The sequence below is a fragment of the Anabrus simplex genome, chromosome 1 (genome assembly GCF_040414725.1).
Source record: "Anabrus simplex isolate iqAnaSimp1 chromosome 1, ASM4041472v1, whole genome shotgun sequence".
Classification (NCBI taxonomy): Eukaryota; Metazoa; Arthropoda; class Insecta; order Orthoptera; family Tettigoniidae; genus Anabrus; species Anabrus simplex.
Window position 1 is genome coordinate 1,405,831,643 of NC_090265.1, and position 17,554 is coordinate 1,405,849,196.

At 39.8% G+C, this 17,554-nt stretch overlaps 1 protein-coding gene across 2 annotated transcripts in view; it reads left to right on the plus strand.

The window, feature by feature from the left end:
* Positions 1-17,554, plus strand: part of LOC136878996 (centrosomal protein of 78 kDa) — a 411,354-nt gene that overhangs the window by 100,284 nt on the left and 293,516 nt on the right. For both annotated transcript variants that reach the window (XM_067152670.2, XM_067152679.2), the window contains exon 5: positions 10,655-10,829. In XM_067152670.2, coding sequence (XP_067008771.1) covers positions 10,655-10,829 — 175 coding nt within the window. The remainder of the gene's footprint in view (positions 1-10,654; positions 10,830-17,554) is intronic.

Below are 17,554 nucleotides of genomic sequence, written 5' to 3' on the forward strand. Positions count from 1 at the left end.
GATTATTACAAATTACTTCATGCTGGCTTACAGTTATTAATTTTTTTTACTACATAATTTAACGCTTTGAGGAAAATACTTCAGAACAGTTAATGGGTTCTATTCCAGGTTCTAGGCTTCAACCAAGTCATCCTTTCTAAATAACAGGAGTAGATTATGTATGCGCTTTGAGAGTTGATGGATCATGCAGCAAGATCACATCGAAAGTATATATTGCAGTCTTTGTTTGTTCTGTGTTCAAGGCAGTTTATCTAGAAGTCTTACTAGTCTCACAACATAAGCTTTACTTGCAGCATTGAAAAGATTTACTGCTTATAGAGGCAAGCCTTGTGAAATTCATTCTGATAATAGAAGCAATTTCCAGAGTGCAGCAAACCAAGTTCATGAATTGTACAAGTTATTGCAGTCAATAAAGGATCACAATGAGAGGATTCAATATATGCTTTTACGTGATGGCTGTAGCTGGAAGTTGATATCCAACATGTTTCATTTTCTTGGTTTAGGGAAATTTGTGGTCAATTCTGTGATGCATTGTCTCAGAAGAGTACTAGGTAATCAAGTTTTTAATTATGAAGAACTGTGCACTTTCATCACTCAAGTAGAGCCTTGTATGAACTCAAGACCCTTATATACTATTCCTGACTACTCTCACTTCCATTACCTTTCCCCCGGCCATATCTTAATTGGTGTACTGCTGACTCAGTTGCCTTCTGTTGATATAAATAATATAAATAGGAACCTTCTCAGTAGATGGAAACAACAATAAAGTAGACTTCAGCACTTTTGGAGGCAAAGTCTTTTAGACTGTCTACAGGAACTCCAGTAGAGGTGATACTGGCATTGCCATCACTTTTAAGGACTTTTGAGTAGGTGATGCGGTTCTTCTCCTCTGCATTGGCCTGTAGGGGTGGTTCAAGAACTCCATCCTGGGAAGAATGGACATGTTCGAGTGGTCACTATTCAGACCTCTAGTGATAACTTTAAAAGACTAATCACAAAGGTGAATTTACTTCCTGTAGACTCTGAAGAATTAACAGTGCAGACTTCATCCATGACTCGGCTTTGTGTGAATTCTTCAAGCCACGCTTAGGTGACAGTTATGTAAATAAATAAATAAACTGAAAGCTATGACGTGAAGTTCAATGTGAACAGTGTCACTTAACTCGATACTGGTCATAGTGCAATATATTGTGTCTTGCAGGAAGTGCCACAGCAGTTATGACACAATACACTTCGTGTCAAAATTCTGAATGTCATATCCGTGCTTCTCTATATCTTTGAGCAACGATTCAAAAACATATGCTATCTGCCATCTATTAGCTATGTTACTGAAGCTGCGCTTGTTCATATCCTAAATGGGAAATGGTGTAAACTTAGTTTTTTTTAAAAATGTGAATATCTACGGTTTTTGGGATTCAACTGTTAGTTGACGAACAAGGCCACTCACAATAGGGCTGAAGTTGTACTAGATAGTGAGAAAGTGTTCGATATTTTGATGATTGATGTAAGTGAAGATTCTGATTTTTTCTGATTTTTCCCATATGGATGAAGAAGTTTATGATAAATTCCTTCCTTCCTTTCAGCCTGAGAACAAAAATGGGACTGATGTAGTGAAAGCACTACATTGATTTTTAGGAATTATGCTGAGCGTCATGTACACAAACATACCATAGAAGTTTAAGTATACCGGTCTACTGATCCATTCATCCACACTCCTATATTTTTTCGGTTCGTGCTCTGTAATCATTATAAAGCAATTTTACAGTTCTTTTATTTCATTGATAACAGTTCATTATCTCAAAATGAAAATATCACCCCAAAAAAGAGAACCGGAGGACCAATATTAGTACTGCGTCCACTGCCATATTTTGTGAATTACCAACAAAAGACATTATTAATCATGAAAATTGTGTGATTTTGTGATTCTTCAATTTTTTTTGTATATGACTTGGCCATTTAAAGAAAATGTAATGTATTATGTGCCTCTACTTTAACACTTTTGAGCAGGAGCATTTAAAAATCTAGCCTTCACTGGATGCGGGAGGAGCTTTCATTGGGCGTTCAAAGGCTAGCATACCTGTGCACCAAACTGTTTCATGATACCATCCATATCGCTGTGAATTTCCAACCAATTTTAATTATATTGGAGATAGCTTTTCGGTCTACCATATATAGTATGTTTAGTCTCGTCATTGAAGTGAGGTAATTTGCATATGGATTCAAATTTGTCAAAAGATATGAATCGAATAAGGGACGTGGCAATGGTACAAATTTTCAAGAAGTAAGACCAAAAATTTAGTTTCTGTACCATTTCCATCAACATGAAGAGGGCTAAGGTAACATACATCTCATTTTCATTGACTGGAATCAATTTTCTTACCCTAGATCGAAATGGAAATAACATTCCATGGGACTTTATGTACTGCTAAGTGTAGTGATCAGTTTCTGTTACACTCAGCTGGACGAGTTCAAGTGAAAACATATGTTTGAAAGACTTTACTGGTTGCACAAGCATTTAGAGCTAAACCTTGGGGTCAAAAGACCTTACTAAATGTTCCTTACGTAATTATCTATGTTATCCTAGTAAAAACTACATGCAGCACTATCACATCTAACACGAATAGTGTCGGAAACAACGGTCTTTTCTGTATCATTTCAGCCTCATCACGGTGTAATTCGGCAATATCAACATCATTGACATCAGATCATCACTAAAATTATAAGTACTATCCTCATAATCACTAAAGCATTCATTTAACATGCCTTATATAGCATCGCTAGAAAAATTATCTTTGTTTACTGACGCCATTACAGGAAAAGTACACGAGCGAATAGTCAGTGAATTTTACACATCAATAATGAGGTGAAAATTTGTTAAAATGAATCAATAGATATATGAAACGAAAGAATGAAGCTTTATCTAGCCCTCGGACATAGTTCGAAGGAAACTCGCGAGATGGAATGACAATGCAGATACAGCGCAATGCATGTCAGACACGTCATTCCACAGCAGCAGACAGCTACTGTGTGACGTGGTACATGTCACACACGCTGTTGGGTTAATTTATAATATATGAGCATGCAAAAACCTATATTGTGGGGTATGTTAGTGCTTTGAAAACCGACCCTCGAACGGTTAATATCTTGTATTTGTAAGTTTGCATTTTGTTGTTCCTTTTTTGTAATTTTGGGTTCAAGCTTTACCATTACCGTTGTTGAAACCGTTGATTTAAGGGGGTCATTGTGTTACACCTTACAATCTTGTACTTATTGTTTTTCTTTTATATATTCGTGCTTTGATCTTTTGAATAGTAGTTGGCTACTCTGTGTATATTTCAATCATGGTAACACTTCATGGTTTTAAATTCTTTGAACCAGACATAGACATAAACTACAGCAAAAACAGTGTGGCTACACATCTGGACCTTTCTGTTAGACAGAAACACATGCCATCAGTATAAGTGACATTATTAGAATAAGTTTCTTATTGTGTCATGTTTTTGACATAAATATGTCGTATGGCTAAGGGTCATCTGAACATTTTCGTTACCATCACAAAATATGTGACAGAAATGTAAAGCTAGCAAACGTGCAGGCTGTGATGTAAAGTATGGATGAATGGCCAGACAGTGTTACCTAGTAATCATGCAGGCTATATCTTATGGCTGGTGATCATCTGAAATTAGCAGCCATTGGTGGATGGCCATGACCACTAGACATATTTATTGATCATTTGATTTTCTCAAAGGGGAAAGTTTTATTTTTTCTAATATTTATTTGTGTGCTATTTAAAAGTATAATTAAATGATATTTAAACTCATCAAGTGTGATCTTCATATACTACAAACTAGCTGCATGGGAATTTTTAAATGTCCACTTTTCAGTGCAACAGGGAAGTGCCTTATCACCTTTGTTGAAACTGTTGTTTCAAGCACGGTAGTGTGTTACATCTTACATTCTTGTATTTACTGTTTTTTTTTTTTAATGAAATATTTGTGCTTTGATCTTTTGAATAGTAGTTGGCTACTCAGTGTATATTTCAATGTTGGTAATACTGTATGTTTTACCTTCTTTGAACTGGACATGGTAATGAACTACAATGAAGTGGCTGGACGACAGTAAAAGAGTCCATAAGCATCAAGAAAGAAAGAAAGAAAACTACAATGAAGGGCAGTCCACTGTTGGTGGGGATGGTAAAATAACACGGCATCCCCTGCCTGTCGTAAAAGGCGTCTAAAAGGGACCCCATCGACTCTTGACTTGGAGAGTGTGGGTTAGCGACCACTGATCCTTAGCTGAGTCCTGGCATTCCTTCCACTTATCTGTGCCAGGCTCCTCACTTTCGTCTATCCTGTCGACCTCTCTTGGTCAACTAATTTTCTTTTACGACCCCTATGTTATTAAAGCATTTGAAGCCTGGGGAGTCTTTCATTTTCACTCCCTTCGTGGCCCTTGTCTTTCTTATGCTGATACCTTCATTCTTCACTTCCATGTTTTCCCTCTGATTAGTGTTAATAGAGGATGGTTGCCTAGTTGTACTTCCTCTTAAAACAGTAATCACTACTAACACAACAGTGAAGCCACTGTGGCTACACATTCTGGACTTTTCTGTTAGACAGAAACACATGCCATTATTATCAGTGTCATCATTATTAAGATAAGTTTCTTCTTGTATCATGTTTTTTATTTGTGTGCTATTTACAATATAATTAAACAACGTTTCAACTCGTAAGTAAGGAGTGATTTTCGTATACTGCAAACCAGCCACTTGGTTATTTTTAAACGTTCACTTTTTTATGCATTAACAGGGAAGTGCCTTACAACTACTAATTTTCATAGCAGTGGATCCTATCATAAAATAGATCAAAGAAATCTATGGTGAACATAACCCATTATATTATAACTGGGAAATAAAGAGATAAAGAAGTGCAGATTAGAAAGGAATAGTTAGAAATGGTTGTGGAAATAAGGAAATATTGAAGGAGCTCGCCAGAAAATTGAATTTAGCTGAAAAATCAGCTAAGGATAACATGATAGCAAACATAATTGTCAGCCTTATGAATTTTAGGGAGCAATGGAAGGATATTTATAGATACTAGAAGGCTGAAACAGGTCCCAGGAAGGACATTCCAGGGATCATTAATGAACAAGAGGAGTGTATATGCAGGGGCTTATAGAAGGCAGAAGTATTTAGTCAGTCAGCAATATATAAAGGTACTTGTAGTTTGATATAATGTCCAGATAGATGAGGTGACTGATAATGGTGAAATACTGAAATTTACCTGTGATAATAAGACACTTATAAAAAGATACAAAAGTTGAAAGCTAGAAAGGCAGCTGGGATTGAAAAGGATTTATGGGGATATGGTGCCTTATCTGAAATACTTACTTGATTACTGTTTACATGAAGGAGCGATACCAAATGAAGGGAGAGTTGCAGTAGTAGCCCCAGTGTACAAGGGAAAGGGTGACAAACATAAAGCAGATAATTACAGGCCAGTCAGCTTGATATGTGTTATTTGAAAGCTCTGGGAAAGCATTCTTTTTTTATTATAGTAGATACATTTGCAAAATTACTGACAGGTTTGATAGAAGGCCGTTTGGGTTTAGGAAAGGTTATTCCAGTGAAGCTCAACTTGTAGGATTCCAGCAAGATATAGCAGATATTTTAGATTCAGGTCAAATGGGCTGTTTTGCTATTGACCTATCCAAGGCTTTTGATTGGGTGGATCATAGGAGATTACTGACAAAAGTGAGGGCTATTGGACTAGACAAAAGAGTGGTTGAATGGGTGGGTACCTTTCCAGAAAATAGGTGAAGTGTTATCTGATCTTGCAGCGATTAAAGTGGGAGGTGGGGGGTGTCCCACAGGGCAGTATTATTGGAACTTCATGTTTTCTTATATATATAAATGATATAAGTAAAGAACTGAAATCACAGATAAGACTATGTGCAGATGATGTTAATACTGTCTAGAGTAGTAAATGTGTTGCAGGATTGTGAGCGACTGCAGAGGGACTTAAACAATGTTGTGAGAGGACGGTAGGAATGATACGAATGTAAATGGGAAAAGTCCTCCTCTCAGCTTTAATTATTGTGTTGATAGGGTGATAGTACCTCATGGGAAACATTGTAAATACCTAGGTGTTAATATAAGGAGTGATCTTCAAGGGGGTAATCATATTAATGAGGTTGGTAGGAAAGGTTACAGATCTCTTCACATGGTTATGAGAGTATTTAGGGGTTGTAGTAAGGATGTAAAGCCGGGCTGAGTGGCTCAGACGGTTAAGGCGCTGACCTTCTAACCCCAACTTGGCAGGTTTGATCCTGGCTCAGTCCGGTGGTATTTGAAGGTGCTCAAATACGACAGCCCCGTGTCGGTAGATTTACTGGCACGTTAAAGAACTCCTGCGGGACTAAATTCCGGCACCTTGGCGCCTACGAAGACCTTAAAAAGTAGTTAGTGGGACGTAAAACAAATAACATTATTATTATTTAAGGATGTAAAGGGAAGGCTGGTAACTTAGAGGTGAAGCTTCCACGGTGTGAAGAATTATTTAGTTTATTTTCTGGGTTGAACCATGTTGTTGTTTGTACATCACGTACAGTTTGCTGACGTTTCGAATATATTGCAGTATTCTTTGTCAAGGCGACTGAAATACCCCTACTCGATCCGAGGGAATCAGTCTCCCAGGTTCTGGTGTATGGGACCCTCATCAGGACTACTTGGAATGAGAACTGGAAAGAATTCCAAGGAAAGCAGCACGATTTGTTCTGGGTGATTTCTGAGAAAAGAGTAGTGTTACAAAAATGTTGCAAACTTTAGGCTGGGAAGACTTGGTAGTACGGAGACAAGATGCTGGACTATGTGGTATGTCTAAGTAGATTTTTTGAGTTGTCAGTGGATAGTTGGCATGGAATAACACAGTAGAGCTTTTAAAAGTAGGAAAGATCATAGTACGAAGATAAAATTAAGAGGACAAGTTGTGGCAAATATGCATTTGCATTTATGGAACGAGGAGTAAGGGATTGGGATAAATTATTAAGAGAAATGTTCAATAAATTTCCAAGTTCTTTGAAAATGTTTAAGATAAAGCTACGTAAACAATTGATAATGAATCTGCCACCTGGGCCACAGCCCCGAATGCAGATCATTGATGATTGATTAATTACACCTTGGTATTTGCAGATGATGATGTGATATGGGGAGAGACTGAAGCAGAAGTTCAAGATGAATTGTTCAAGTTGAATTTTTGGAACAGCATGTTTAACGAATTTGGGCTTAAAATTAGCAAAATGAAACCCACAGAGATGAATATCAACAGAGAAGTAAGAAGTTTTACATTTGGAGGGCATTAAGCTTCAGTCAGTCTCTAGCTTTAAGTAGATTGCAGACATTATCTCAGAGGATAATACTGTTCCGCAAGAAATACTCAGCAGGACACAGAAAGCTTCACACTTCTACAGCCATGTGAGGAATATGCTGTGAGATAACAGAGAATCCCAGACAGTGAAAATAACCATCTTCAGCTCTTACTTTGTTGCGATCCTAACCCATTGACTAGAAACCTGTATCCTTTTACTCTAGGACATTAGCAAAATCCAGTTAGCAGAGATGAAATTCATTAGAACTATGAATTGAATAACTAGGAAAGATGAAATCAGAAACGAAGTAAATAGGAGGGAAAGTGGTACCAAAATGTCTATTATTTATATCATAGGGAGGTACAGACTTCAGTGGTATGGACACACACTCGCAACACCAGTGTGTTGAACTCCTGTTCTCTATATGGCTTCACACTGTGCAGTTCTCACATTTGTGAATTGAATAGTATGGAAAACAATAAAATTTATCAATTGTTACACTGTGCAGTGTAGTTTCAGTACAGTAGCTTCCAGCTTGTTTTAGAAGCTTCCTTTTTATGAACCTCTGCGATTTCATGGTGCTAATTGTTTTTGTTTGCTGCTGGCCCTGTCCACATTGTCGCTACTGCACTGCAATTATTGTTTCTTGCTGGTGTTACAGCCGGCCTTCATTGTCACAGTATGTTTGAGGAATAAGTAATGAATACTGTAGTTATGTTCTCATACTTTTTATTTAACTTTTCGAATGCAGATATGTCATCAGTAATGGATCTACTGCTACGGAAACCATTCTGATAATCTCCAGTGATGTTTACTGCATTATTTTTTGTGCATTACCAGAAAATAGGATGTTACGACAACTAGTGTTAAGAAATCTGAGAAAGAAGACAGGAGGGCATTGGATCAAAGAAATTCAAGAGGATCTAAAAACAGTTGGACTCAAAATTACAGATGCAGAGAACAAGAATAAAATTACCACCATTCTTAAGAATTGTGAATTTTCAACTGAAATGATGCTCAGAAGGCCTGTAGAGATTTCAGAGACCGAGCTCAATAGCTGCAGTCGCTTAAGTGCAGCCAGTATCCAGTATTTGGGAGATAGTAGGTTCGAATCCCACTGTCGGCAGCCCTGAAGATGGTTTTCTGTGGTTTCTCATTTTCACACCAGGCAAATGCTGGGGCTGTACCTTAATTAAGGCCACGGCCGCTTCCTTCCCACTCCTAGCCCTTTCCTGTCCTATCGTCGCCATAAGACATATCTGTGTCAGTGCGACGTAAAGCCAATAGCAAAAAAAAAAAAAAAAAAAAAAAGAGAGAGAGAGAGATTTCAGACGAATTAAGAACAATGTGATCGGAACTGAAGAAGTACTGGGCAGATAAGAAGAATCAAACAATACAGCCTTAAAGGAAAAAATTTACATGGAAGACTCAAGTGGTCCAATGTGGCCATTAAAGTTAATAATAATAATTATAATAATAATAATAATAATAATATAGGCATAAATTCATTTTCTTAAATTCTTAGAACAAGTTGATATATTTGTTTATGCAATACTTTACTTCCATCTGTAATTAGTTCAGCTAGTTTATCACTACCAGAAGGATTATTTTTGAGATGAGTATTCACTACTTCATAAGTGGGCTCAGGTATCTTATCTTGTACAAAAGAGCACATTGGTGTAATGAATGGTGATTCAGGATCAGGCCATTTCAGTAACGTGTCAAAATAATCCTTGTAGTAATTTATTGAATTCAGTAAATAAATTCTCTTTGTTTTCCTGTTTAATCTTGGTCCTTGGTTTTAAAGTATTTCCTTCAGCTTTTAATATTTAATTTTGTTGTTTAGATGATCATGCACTACTGACATCTAGCATTGAAATGGAACTGTACTCATTGGTTCCTTAGACATTTGATTTTGTTGGGTGGATGCAGATCTTCAGAATGCCATCAGTTATGATAGAGTGCAAAGTTTTTGTCTGCCCTTAATAGTTGACTTCATTGCCAGGCTGAGTGACTCAGGCGGTTGAGGCGCTCTCATTCTGACCCCAATTTGGCAGGGTCGATCCTTGATCAGTCAGTGGTATTTGAAGGTGCTCAAATACGTCAGCCTCATGTCAGGTAGATTTACTGGCACATAAAAGAATACCCACGGGAAAAAGTTCCGGCACCTCGGTGTCTCCGAAAACCATCAAAAAGTAGTTAGTGGGATATAAATTCAATAACATTATTATTATTATTATTATTATTATTATTATTATTATTATTATTATTATTATTATTATTATTATTATTATTATTATTATTATTATTATTATTATTATTATTATTATTATTATAAAATTAACTATCTTGGCCAAGATTGAAACCCATGAACCTAGTATTATGAGCAGAACACACCAACTCTTATTCACCAAGTTAGTTGTTTGCTTAGTTGTACGATAATGATATTTCTGCCAGGGTGAGTAGCTCAGACAGTAGAATATGGGTTGTCTGAGCTCAATTTTGTGGGTTCAATCTTGACTCAGTCTGGTTGTGTTTGGAGGAGCTCAGATACACTAGCTTTGTTTTGCTAGACTTACTGTGGGACAAAATTGTGGCACCTTGGCATCTCTGAAAACTGTGAAGTAATTGAGCATAAAAACAATAATTTTATATTATTTTGAAATTATTCCTGCATAATCAAGTGCCTCAATGTTATACCTGTAATTTGTTATAACAGTGACTTGTCATTATTTCATTAGAGTTGAAAGAGTCACCGATATAGTGGAATTTTAAAAATTTTCCAGTACCTGTGGATTATCTCTTAAGATTTATTTTGAAATTGCAATTTCAGACATTCATACAGTTCTGTGAAATGGCTCAGAATTGGATATGTAACTTTTTCATGTGGAAGCCCATACAAGAAGGCATAGTGAATTGTATACACTATATCTCACATGAAATAAATCTGTGGCTGACTAGAATAGTGACTAAAATTTCTACTAAAATCAACATTTGGCTATAAGTCTTAATTTATATTCAGACATGTACAAAATTTACTGTTATAAAAATCTGTATCCTAGAGCTTTGCAATAAGCCAATCAACTGTAATACAGTCATTTATTTAGGGTTTATTGATATGTTGTTCCACTTATGGATTGGATTGATAAAACTGTTATTACATTGGTACTTGTTTACTTTGGAGTGGAATGATAAACTAGAATGAATGTAAATTTTTGGAACTCCTGCGAAGCCATATGTTTAAGTATATCCTAGCTAGACAGGGTAATATTGATATTTGTATTTATAGTTCCAGAGCTTGCAACGTTATAATGAAACTTGGAAACAAACTCTTCGATATCGAAGTCCAAATATGGAAGCAATGCCTGGGTTACGAAGGGTCACATTAAATCATAACATGCATCTAGGAAATCAAGGAGTTCTGCATCTTGTTGATGCAATCAAAGAAGATCTTTGGCTAAGAGGTATCCACATCAGATTATTCTTTATTTTTACAAACCTCGTAGATTCTTAAAATTCTTCCTCAACTAATCCTTAGTGTGTCACTCAAGCAGTGGAGTGATTATTGATAAATTTTAATGGTACAGAGTATTTGGTGGAGTTCGTTGTTAAGCATTTGTGCTCTATACAAGCCTTAGTTTAATGTTGGTACTCTTTGTAAGGGATTGGATGTCCGGAGTGAAGTTTTAGTTCCTCATTTAAATTCCTTAGTTTAGTTTTAAGCACTTGCAATTGAATTCTGTATGACAAGTGTTGAGGATTTCCAGTGCGTGAAATAGTTTGCCCTAGTGATTTTAACCTATTTCCTCTGTAGGCACATACCATTATGCAATGCATATTTGAAATAACTGAAAGTAAACATGAAATCTGAACTGTAAAATTTAGAGATAGAACTGGTTTACTTTGAAATACCTGATGGCAATTTTTTCTAGAGTAACTTTGTTTTATTTTCTTCTGCTGGAGCTGATAATCTCATCGTTTTGATCGTAATCTGTTAATAGTTCAGCAAAAAGTATAAGAATCATTGTATTCCTGTCGTATCCCCTGTAGGGACACCATGACCTTGATGTCTGTGTGGGGGCTTGTGTGCTTGTTGATCTGGAGGACTGTGCCAGCTCAGGGTTACCCATGCTGTATTGGCCTCGGTGTAGGGCCAGATTAACAAGGTGTCCCCTGAGTTGCCTGAGAGGTGTCTGTGTACTTTATTCTACATTACTATTTCTACCTTTCTATTCTTACCTTCTTAAATTTCATTCCTCTTCCTGTCTAGCCAACCTCTTTGCCTCGGGTAGATTAGGTTAGTACAGAGGTTTTATCCTCCCCCAGTCACAGTTTCGGGTCGTGGTGAGGTGATGCACGGCTACTGGGGGAGTAGTTCTTAGCGACGAGGATGTGGGCCACGACCACCACCACGACCACCACCACGACCCACCCCGATCACAAGTTTCGGGTCGTAGCTAGGTGATGCATGGCTACTGGGAGAGTAGTTCTTAGCGACCTCCTCCAGATACCAGGCACCCTCTGGAGTGTATAGCCTTGCCTTTGGTACGTCAGGGCTGTACTGCAGGTCGACCTCTTATATCCTGGGTACTTGTAGGACTATGCATGGGTTTTGATTTTTTAGGTTTTAATAATTCAAAAGAGAGTGGCACCCTCCAAAAACCAGTCTCTTAAAATGAGAAAAAGGAAAACTTATACGCCAATTGAATTGAATACAGAAAATGACAATCGGCTCCCTCAATTCCTGGTAGCTTCCAGTGTCGATGGTCAGAGCTTTTTGAATGAAGGTCCTTTCTTAATAAGCAATTATGTTGAAGATATTGTTGGTGGTGAAGTGGAAGAAATGCGGAAGTTGCAAGATGGATCAGTACTGATCAAAACATCAACGGCAGAGCAAAGTAGACGGTTGCTTGCAGCTATGATGTTAGGGAATGTGGCGGTTAAGATCGAGAATCACAAATCCCTGAACTCCTGTTGAGGAGTTATTTTTCGCAGGGATTTGGTCAAGGCCTCTGACGATGACATGATAAGAAACCTTGCACGTCGGGGTGTTACCGATGTGCATAGGTTAAAAAGGTGTGCTGGTGATAAGCTCCTTGATACGGGCGCTTTCATCTTAACATTCGACGCCCAGTCATTGCCTGAGAGAATCAAAGTCGCCTACTGTCTGACAGTCCGACCTTATTTTCCAGCACCAATGAGGTGGTCTAACTTCCAGAAATTTGGCCATGCCTCATTGCGTTGTCAAGGTTTGTCGACCTGTGGGCTCTGTGGAGATTTGGTGCATGCTGGTGTCGAGAGCACACCACCACCTATGCGTGTCAACTGCACTGGTGTGCATGCTCCAATATCCAAGGAAGGAAAAAAAAGATCCAGGAGATCAAAACACTGGATAAACTATTTTATCCAGATGCCCAGAGGAAGTTTAATTGTATTGCTGCTCTGGAGTTCTCCATCTCCTTCGCTGAAAAGATCGCACAAGTACGGATCTCGCCAGAGAATTTTGTACCCGCAGCAAGCACTTCCAGAATTGAACCATTGAATAGTAGCTACCAAAATTGCAGAATGGTGAAGGTTTAAATAAGGTACTCACTCATAGCACCTAAGAAACTTACAAGTACGGTATTGCCAACGTCGTCTGGGAAGGCTACTTCCCAGGCACGTTCGGGTTGGAAGCCCTCCCGTATCACAGTGGGGGAAAAGACTTCCCCAAATAGGGCTTGAAAGTTCAGCCCTCCTACCAAAGCCCAGATTATAAAGGAGAAGGGGAAGCACCAACGCTCCCCTAAAAAGTTGGAGAAGAAGCCTTGTTCAACCCCACTGGGGGTCGCATGATCCCCTAAGAAGACTGGCAAGCCATCTGCTGGCTCTCCTTCGAAGATTAAAGAAATGGTGGGCAAGAGTGAGAGGCCCAGATGGCCTCCTCTTCGATCCCTTTCTGGGGAAACCAGTTCTCCCAGAAAGAAGGCCCACCGTTCCAAATCTGAGAGTTCACCATCTATGGAATGTTCGGTCTCCAAGTCAACCGAGGAAACAATCAAGAGCAAAGCACTCATTGACGTGGATGGTGACAATGAAAAATTTGAAAACGGCAGACAATGGAAGGTAGTTGAGTGATAGAAGGGCAAGCAGTTGTCCTAATTTAGCTGCACTACCAATCCACACAATGGCTATATTGTAGTGGAACTGCAATAGTTATCACTGTCGACTAGCTGAGATACGTCAAATGATAACCGTCTCTGTGGCCTCCATAGTCTGTCTACAGGAATCTTGTTTGAGACCTGGACACGAACGACTACGAGAGGATATTGTCTTTATTCTAAAGAGAGAGTAGCTGTGGATGGCGCAGCGACTGGGGGCATTTATACCCTAGTTCACTCCGACATCTTCAGCGACGAAGTACCACTCAGCTAGATGCGCGCTCTGTTGCCAGTAATGACAACGATGTGCAACGTGTACGTTCCACCAGTCTACGATCTTGAAATGCATGCACTACAAGATTTGATCACTCAGTTACTTCCTCCTTTCCTCATGCTGGGAAACAAGAACGCCTGTAACTCACTCTGGAGTTCTCCGTCTTCCTGTGCTATGGGGTGGATGCTCGAGCGATTGATCAACATGTTTGATCTTTGCGTGCCTAATACAGGGGAACTGACACATTTTAGCAGCGCACATGGCACATTCTCACACCTGGATGTCTCTACGTGCAGCTGTACGCTAGTTCCCCTACTTTGGTGGCAAAGACACAATGACCTCTGTGATAGTGACCACTTCCTGATATTTCTGTCTCTCTTGAATCAAAGACAGTCCAAAGTACCCAAGCGCTGGTTACTTTGGCAGGCAAATTGGCCAGTTTTTTCCAAACACGCAGTGATGGCTGACAATGATATGCTGGAGTCTGTTGATGACCATGGTTTTTCCATTACTACTGGAATTTTGGCTGCTGCAGAGGAAGCAGTTCCTTCCTCGTCTGGTAATCGTTGCCGGAAACAGGTCCCATGGGGGACCGACAAACTTTCAGCAACCATACATGATTGCCAACGGGCTTTTAAGTGTTATCATCGGAATCCTACAATGGCCAATCATATCACATTTAAGAGTCTGCGCGTGAAGGCCCGTTTTTTTTTATTAGAGGAAGTAAGAAAGCTACGTGGGAAAAATATGTGTCTTCCATGATGGGACATATTCCATCATCACAAGTGTGGACAAAACTCCTCCATATTGTCGGAGTACAGAATATGCCCTCACTCCCTGGAATCTCTATTAATTGAGATACAGTTATGATTCCTTCAGTCATTGCAGACCACATCGCGTCATATTTTGAAAATACGTCCAGCTCTGGGAGATAAGACTGCATTTCTACCAATGAAGCATGAAGCAGAGGCACACCATCTCTTTTTTGCCTCTAGTGCTTCGCATTTCTAAAATGAGTCTTTCATGGAGTGGGAGTTGTGGAATGCACTTGCGCTATGCAGAGACACTGCTCCTGGACTGGACAAAATCCACAATAAGCATTTGAGTGACCGATGTCTCAAGGATATTTTCACCCTATTCAACAGAATACGGATTGAGATAGTGTTTCCATTTCAGTGGCGTGACTGAATTGTGATACTAATTCCCGGGCCAGGTAAAGATCCAAAACTGGATAGTTAGGCCAGTATGCCTTACAAATGGCCTTTGTAAGCTATTTGAAAGGGTGGTAAACCAGCATCTTGTGTGGGCCATGGAAAAGGAAGATCTCTTGTCTAATTACCAGTGTGGTTTTCGCTCTCATCGGTCTGCCACTGATCATCCGGTAAGACTAAAGAGCGCCATTCAGGAGGCCTTTCTCCGGAAGGAACACCTAGTTGTCGTGTTTCTGACCTGGAGAAAGTTTACGATACTACCTGGCGATATGGGATTCCCTCCACCCTACACCAGTGGGGATTTCGGGGAAATATGACAACATTTGTTGAGAACTTCATGTGTCTTCGGCTCTTCCAAGTCCCCGTAGGAAATGCATTTTCTAAATATTATGTTCAGGAAAATGGAGTACCACAGGGATCTGTACTGAGTGTCACGCTGTTCACAATTGCCATCAACAGCATACTTGCCGCTGTTGGGCTTGCAGTCGTTCCATCGTTGCATGTAGACAATTTAGCTCTGCATTACAGCTCCGGAAGGGTGGCGTTTGCTGAGAGACAGCTACAGCAAACTATTAAATGAGTCACCAGATGGGCTCTGCAACATGGTTTTCGATTTTCAGCGGCGAAAACCTCAGTTGTACACTTCTGTCGATGTCGGCTTATGCATCATGAACCAGAGCTCCGCTTGCGAAACAGTGTCTTACCAGTGGTAGACACCTGCAGGTCCCTGGGTCTTCGTTTCGATAGGAGACTAACATGGCAGCCCCGCATCCGCCGTTGAAAGTTGCCTGCATGAAGAGACTTAACACGCTTAAGTTTCTCAGCGGTACTTCGTGGAGGGGATGACCTTGCGGTGTTGCTATGTTTTTACATGACAACGGTCCTCTCCCGAATCGACTATGGTAGTGCGGCTTATGGCTCAGCATCAAAATATACGCTGAGTCTTTTAGACAGTATTCACCATAGTGGAGTTAGACTGGCAATGGAAGCTTTCCGTACTAGCCCCATTCCCAGCCTACTCGCTGAAGCAGGAGTTCCATCTTGTAATGAGCACTTACCTATTTGACTTTGTACGGCCGGCTGTTGCTCCGCACATCGCCTGACCCACTCAACATGCTGCTACATACTGAACTGCTATTTGCAATTGCCCGTGGCTTACATCACTCGCCACATACTGTGTGTGTTGTTTCTTGAAGTTTATTGTGCTTCAAAACCTTCCTTCGCCCTATAAATTCTTTACCACGACCGCGTGGTCTTCAGTCCAGAACTGACACCGAGTGGGGTTGGAGGGTCGTCTTACCTGCTCCCAGTTTCATCACTGGAAAATTCTGCTACTGCTTCAACATTATTGGGTGAGCAACTTCAGTTTAAAAAACGAAGAAAATGTATCTCCTGTTGGGGCTTAAATTATGAAAAGCGGGCCTGGACTTCAGTTTAAACGAACCGTTCTGCAAGTGAACTTTTGAAAACAGTGGCACTTCATCTAGTTATTTATGAACGATTCCCGATGTTGTGATTCTGCCCCTTCCTGTTGCAGATTTACTCAATTCTTCTGAAACTGTTTCCCTTTTCTTGTAGGCTAAGACTTGGAAAGTCTCTTATGGATAAGGAGGCAGCAGTTACTCCTCACGTACGCTGCCAAAATTTGTGAAATACCACTACATCGAAGCTACCAATGCATCTTTAGTACCCAATGCCACCAGAGGTACCTAAGACCGGCCGAATGCCACGCGGCCGGTCGTGTTTTGAATTGATAGTTTGTGTCGTGAATTAAATATAGATATCAGTGGTTGTCTTGAACAGACATTTAGCGAGGTACCTCCGTGGTTAGTTCCGGGACTGGAAATATGTCCAGATCTACTTCGTGGACACAAGGGGAACATGGATTCCTCCATTTATCGGAGGTATTTCCAGGATTTCATTCACCAGTATCCGACCGCCAGACATATCTTCACGGATGGTTCTAAAATCAGAGAAAATGTTGGTTGCTCTTTCGTCACCGATGATATGAGCATGAAGATCTTGCTTCCTAGTGTATGTAGCATGTATACTGCAGAGCTTTATGCCATCTTAGAAGCTCTGCAGTTTGCACTGGGTGACAAAAGGAACCATTTTGTTATGTGTACCAAGTCGTTAGGTTCTCTGCAGTCTATCGAAACCTGTTTCTCGCAACACCCACTGGTGCAGCAGATTAATGACCTATCCAGGTTAAGTGATGCTGGCACCATAATCACTTTCGTGTGGTTTCCAAGCCACATTGGGATTGCGGGAAACGAACTTGCGGATGAAGCTGCAAAGCAAGCGGTACTTTTACCTCCAAACCCTATTAACCCCTCAACGTCGCAGACATTTAAAGAGCTTCCTACCCCGCGGCCGGATGAGATTTCAACTATGCGCGACTGAAATACATTGATTCACTTAAAGCGTTACTACATGTATAAGAGTAGCCCGATATTCACGAAATTTGGAATTCCTTACGATAGAACTATGTGCGTGCAGATAATTACATAATTGTTTCACATTTCCTAAGTAATTTAGTTTCGTGTGATAGAGTTCGAAGCACT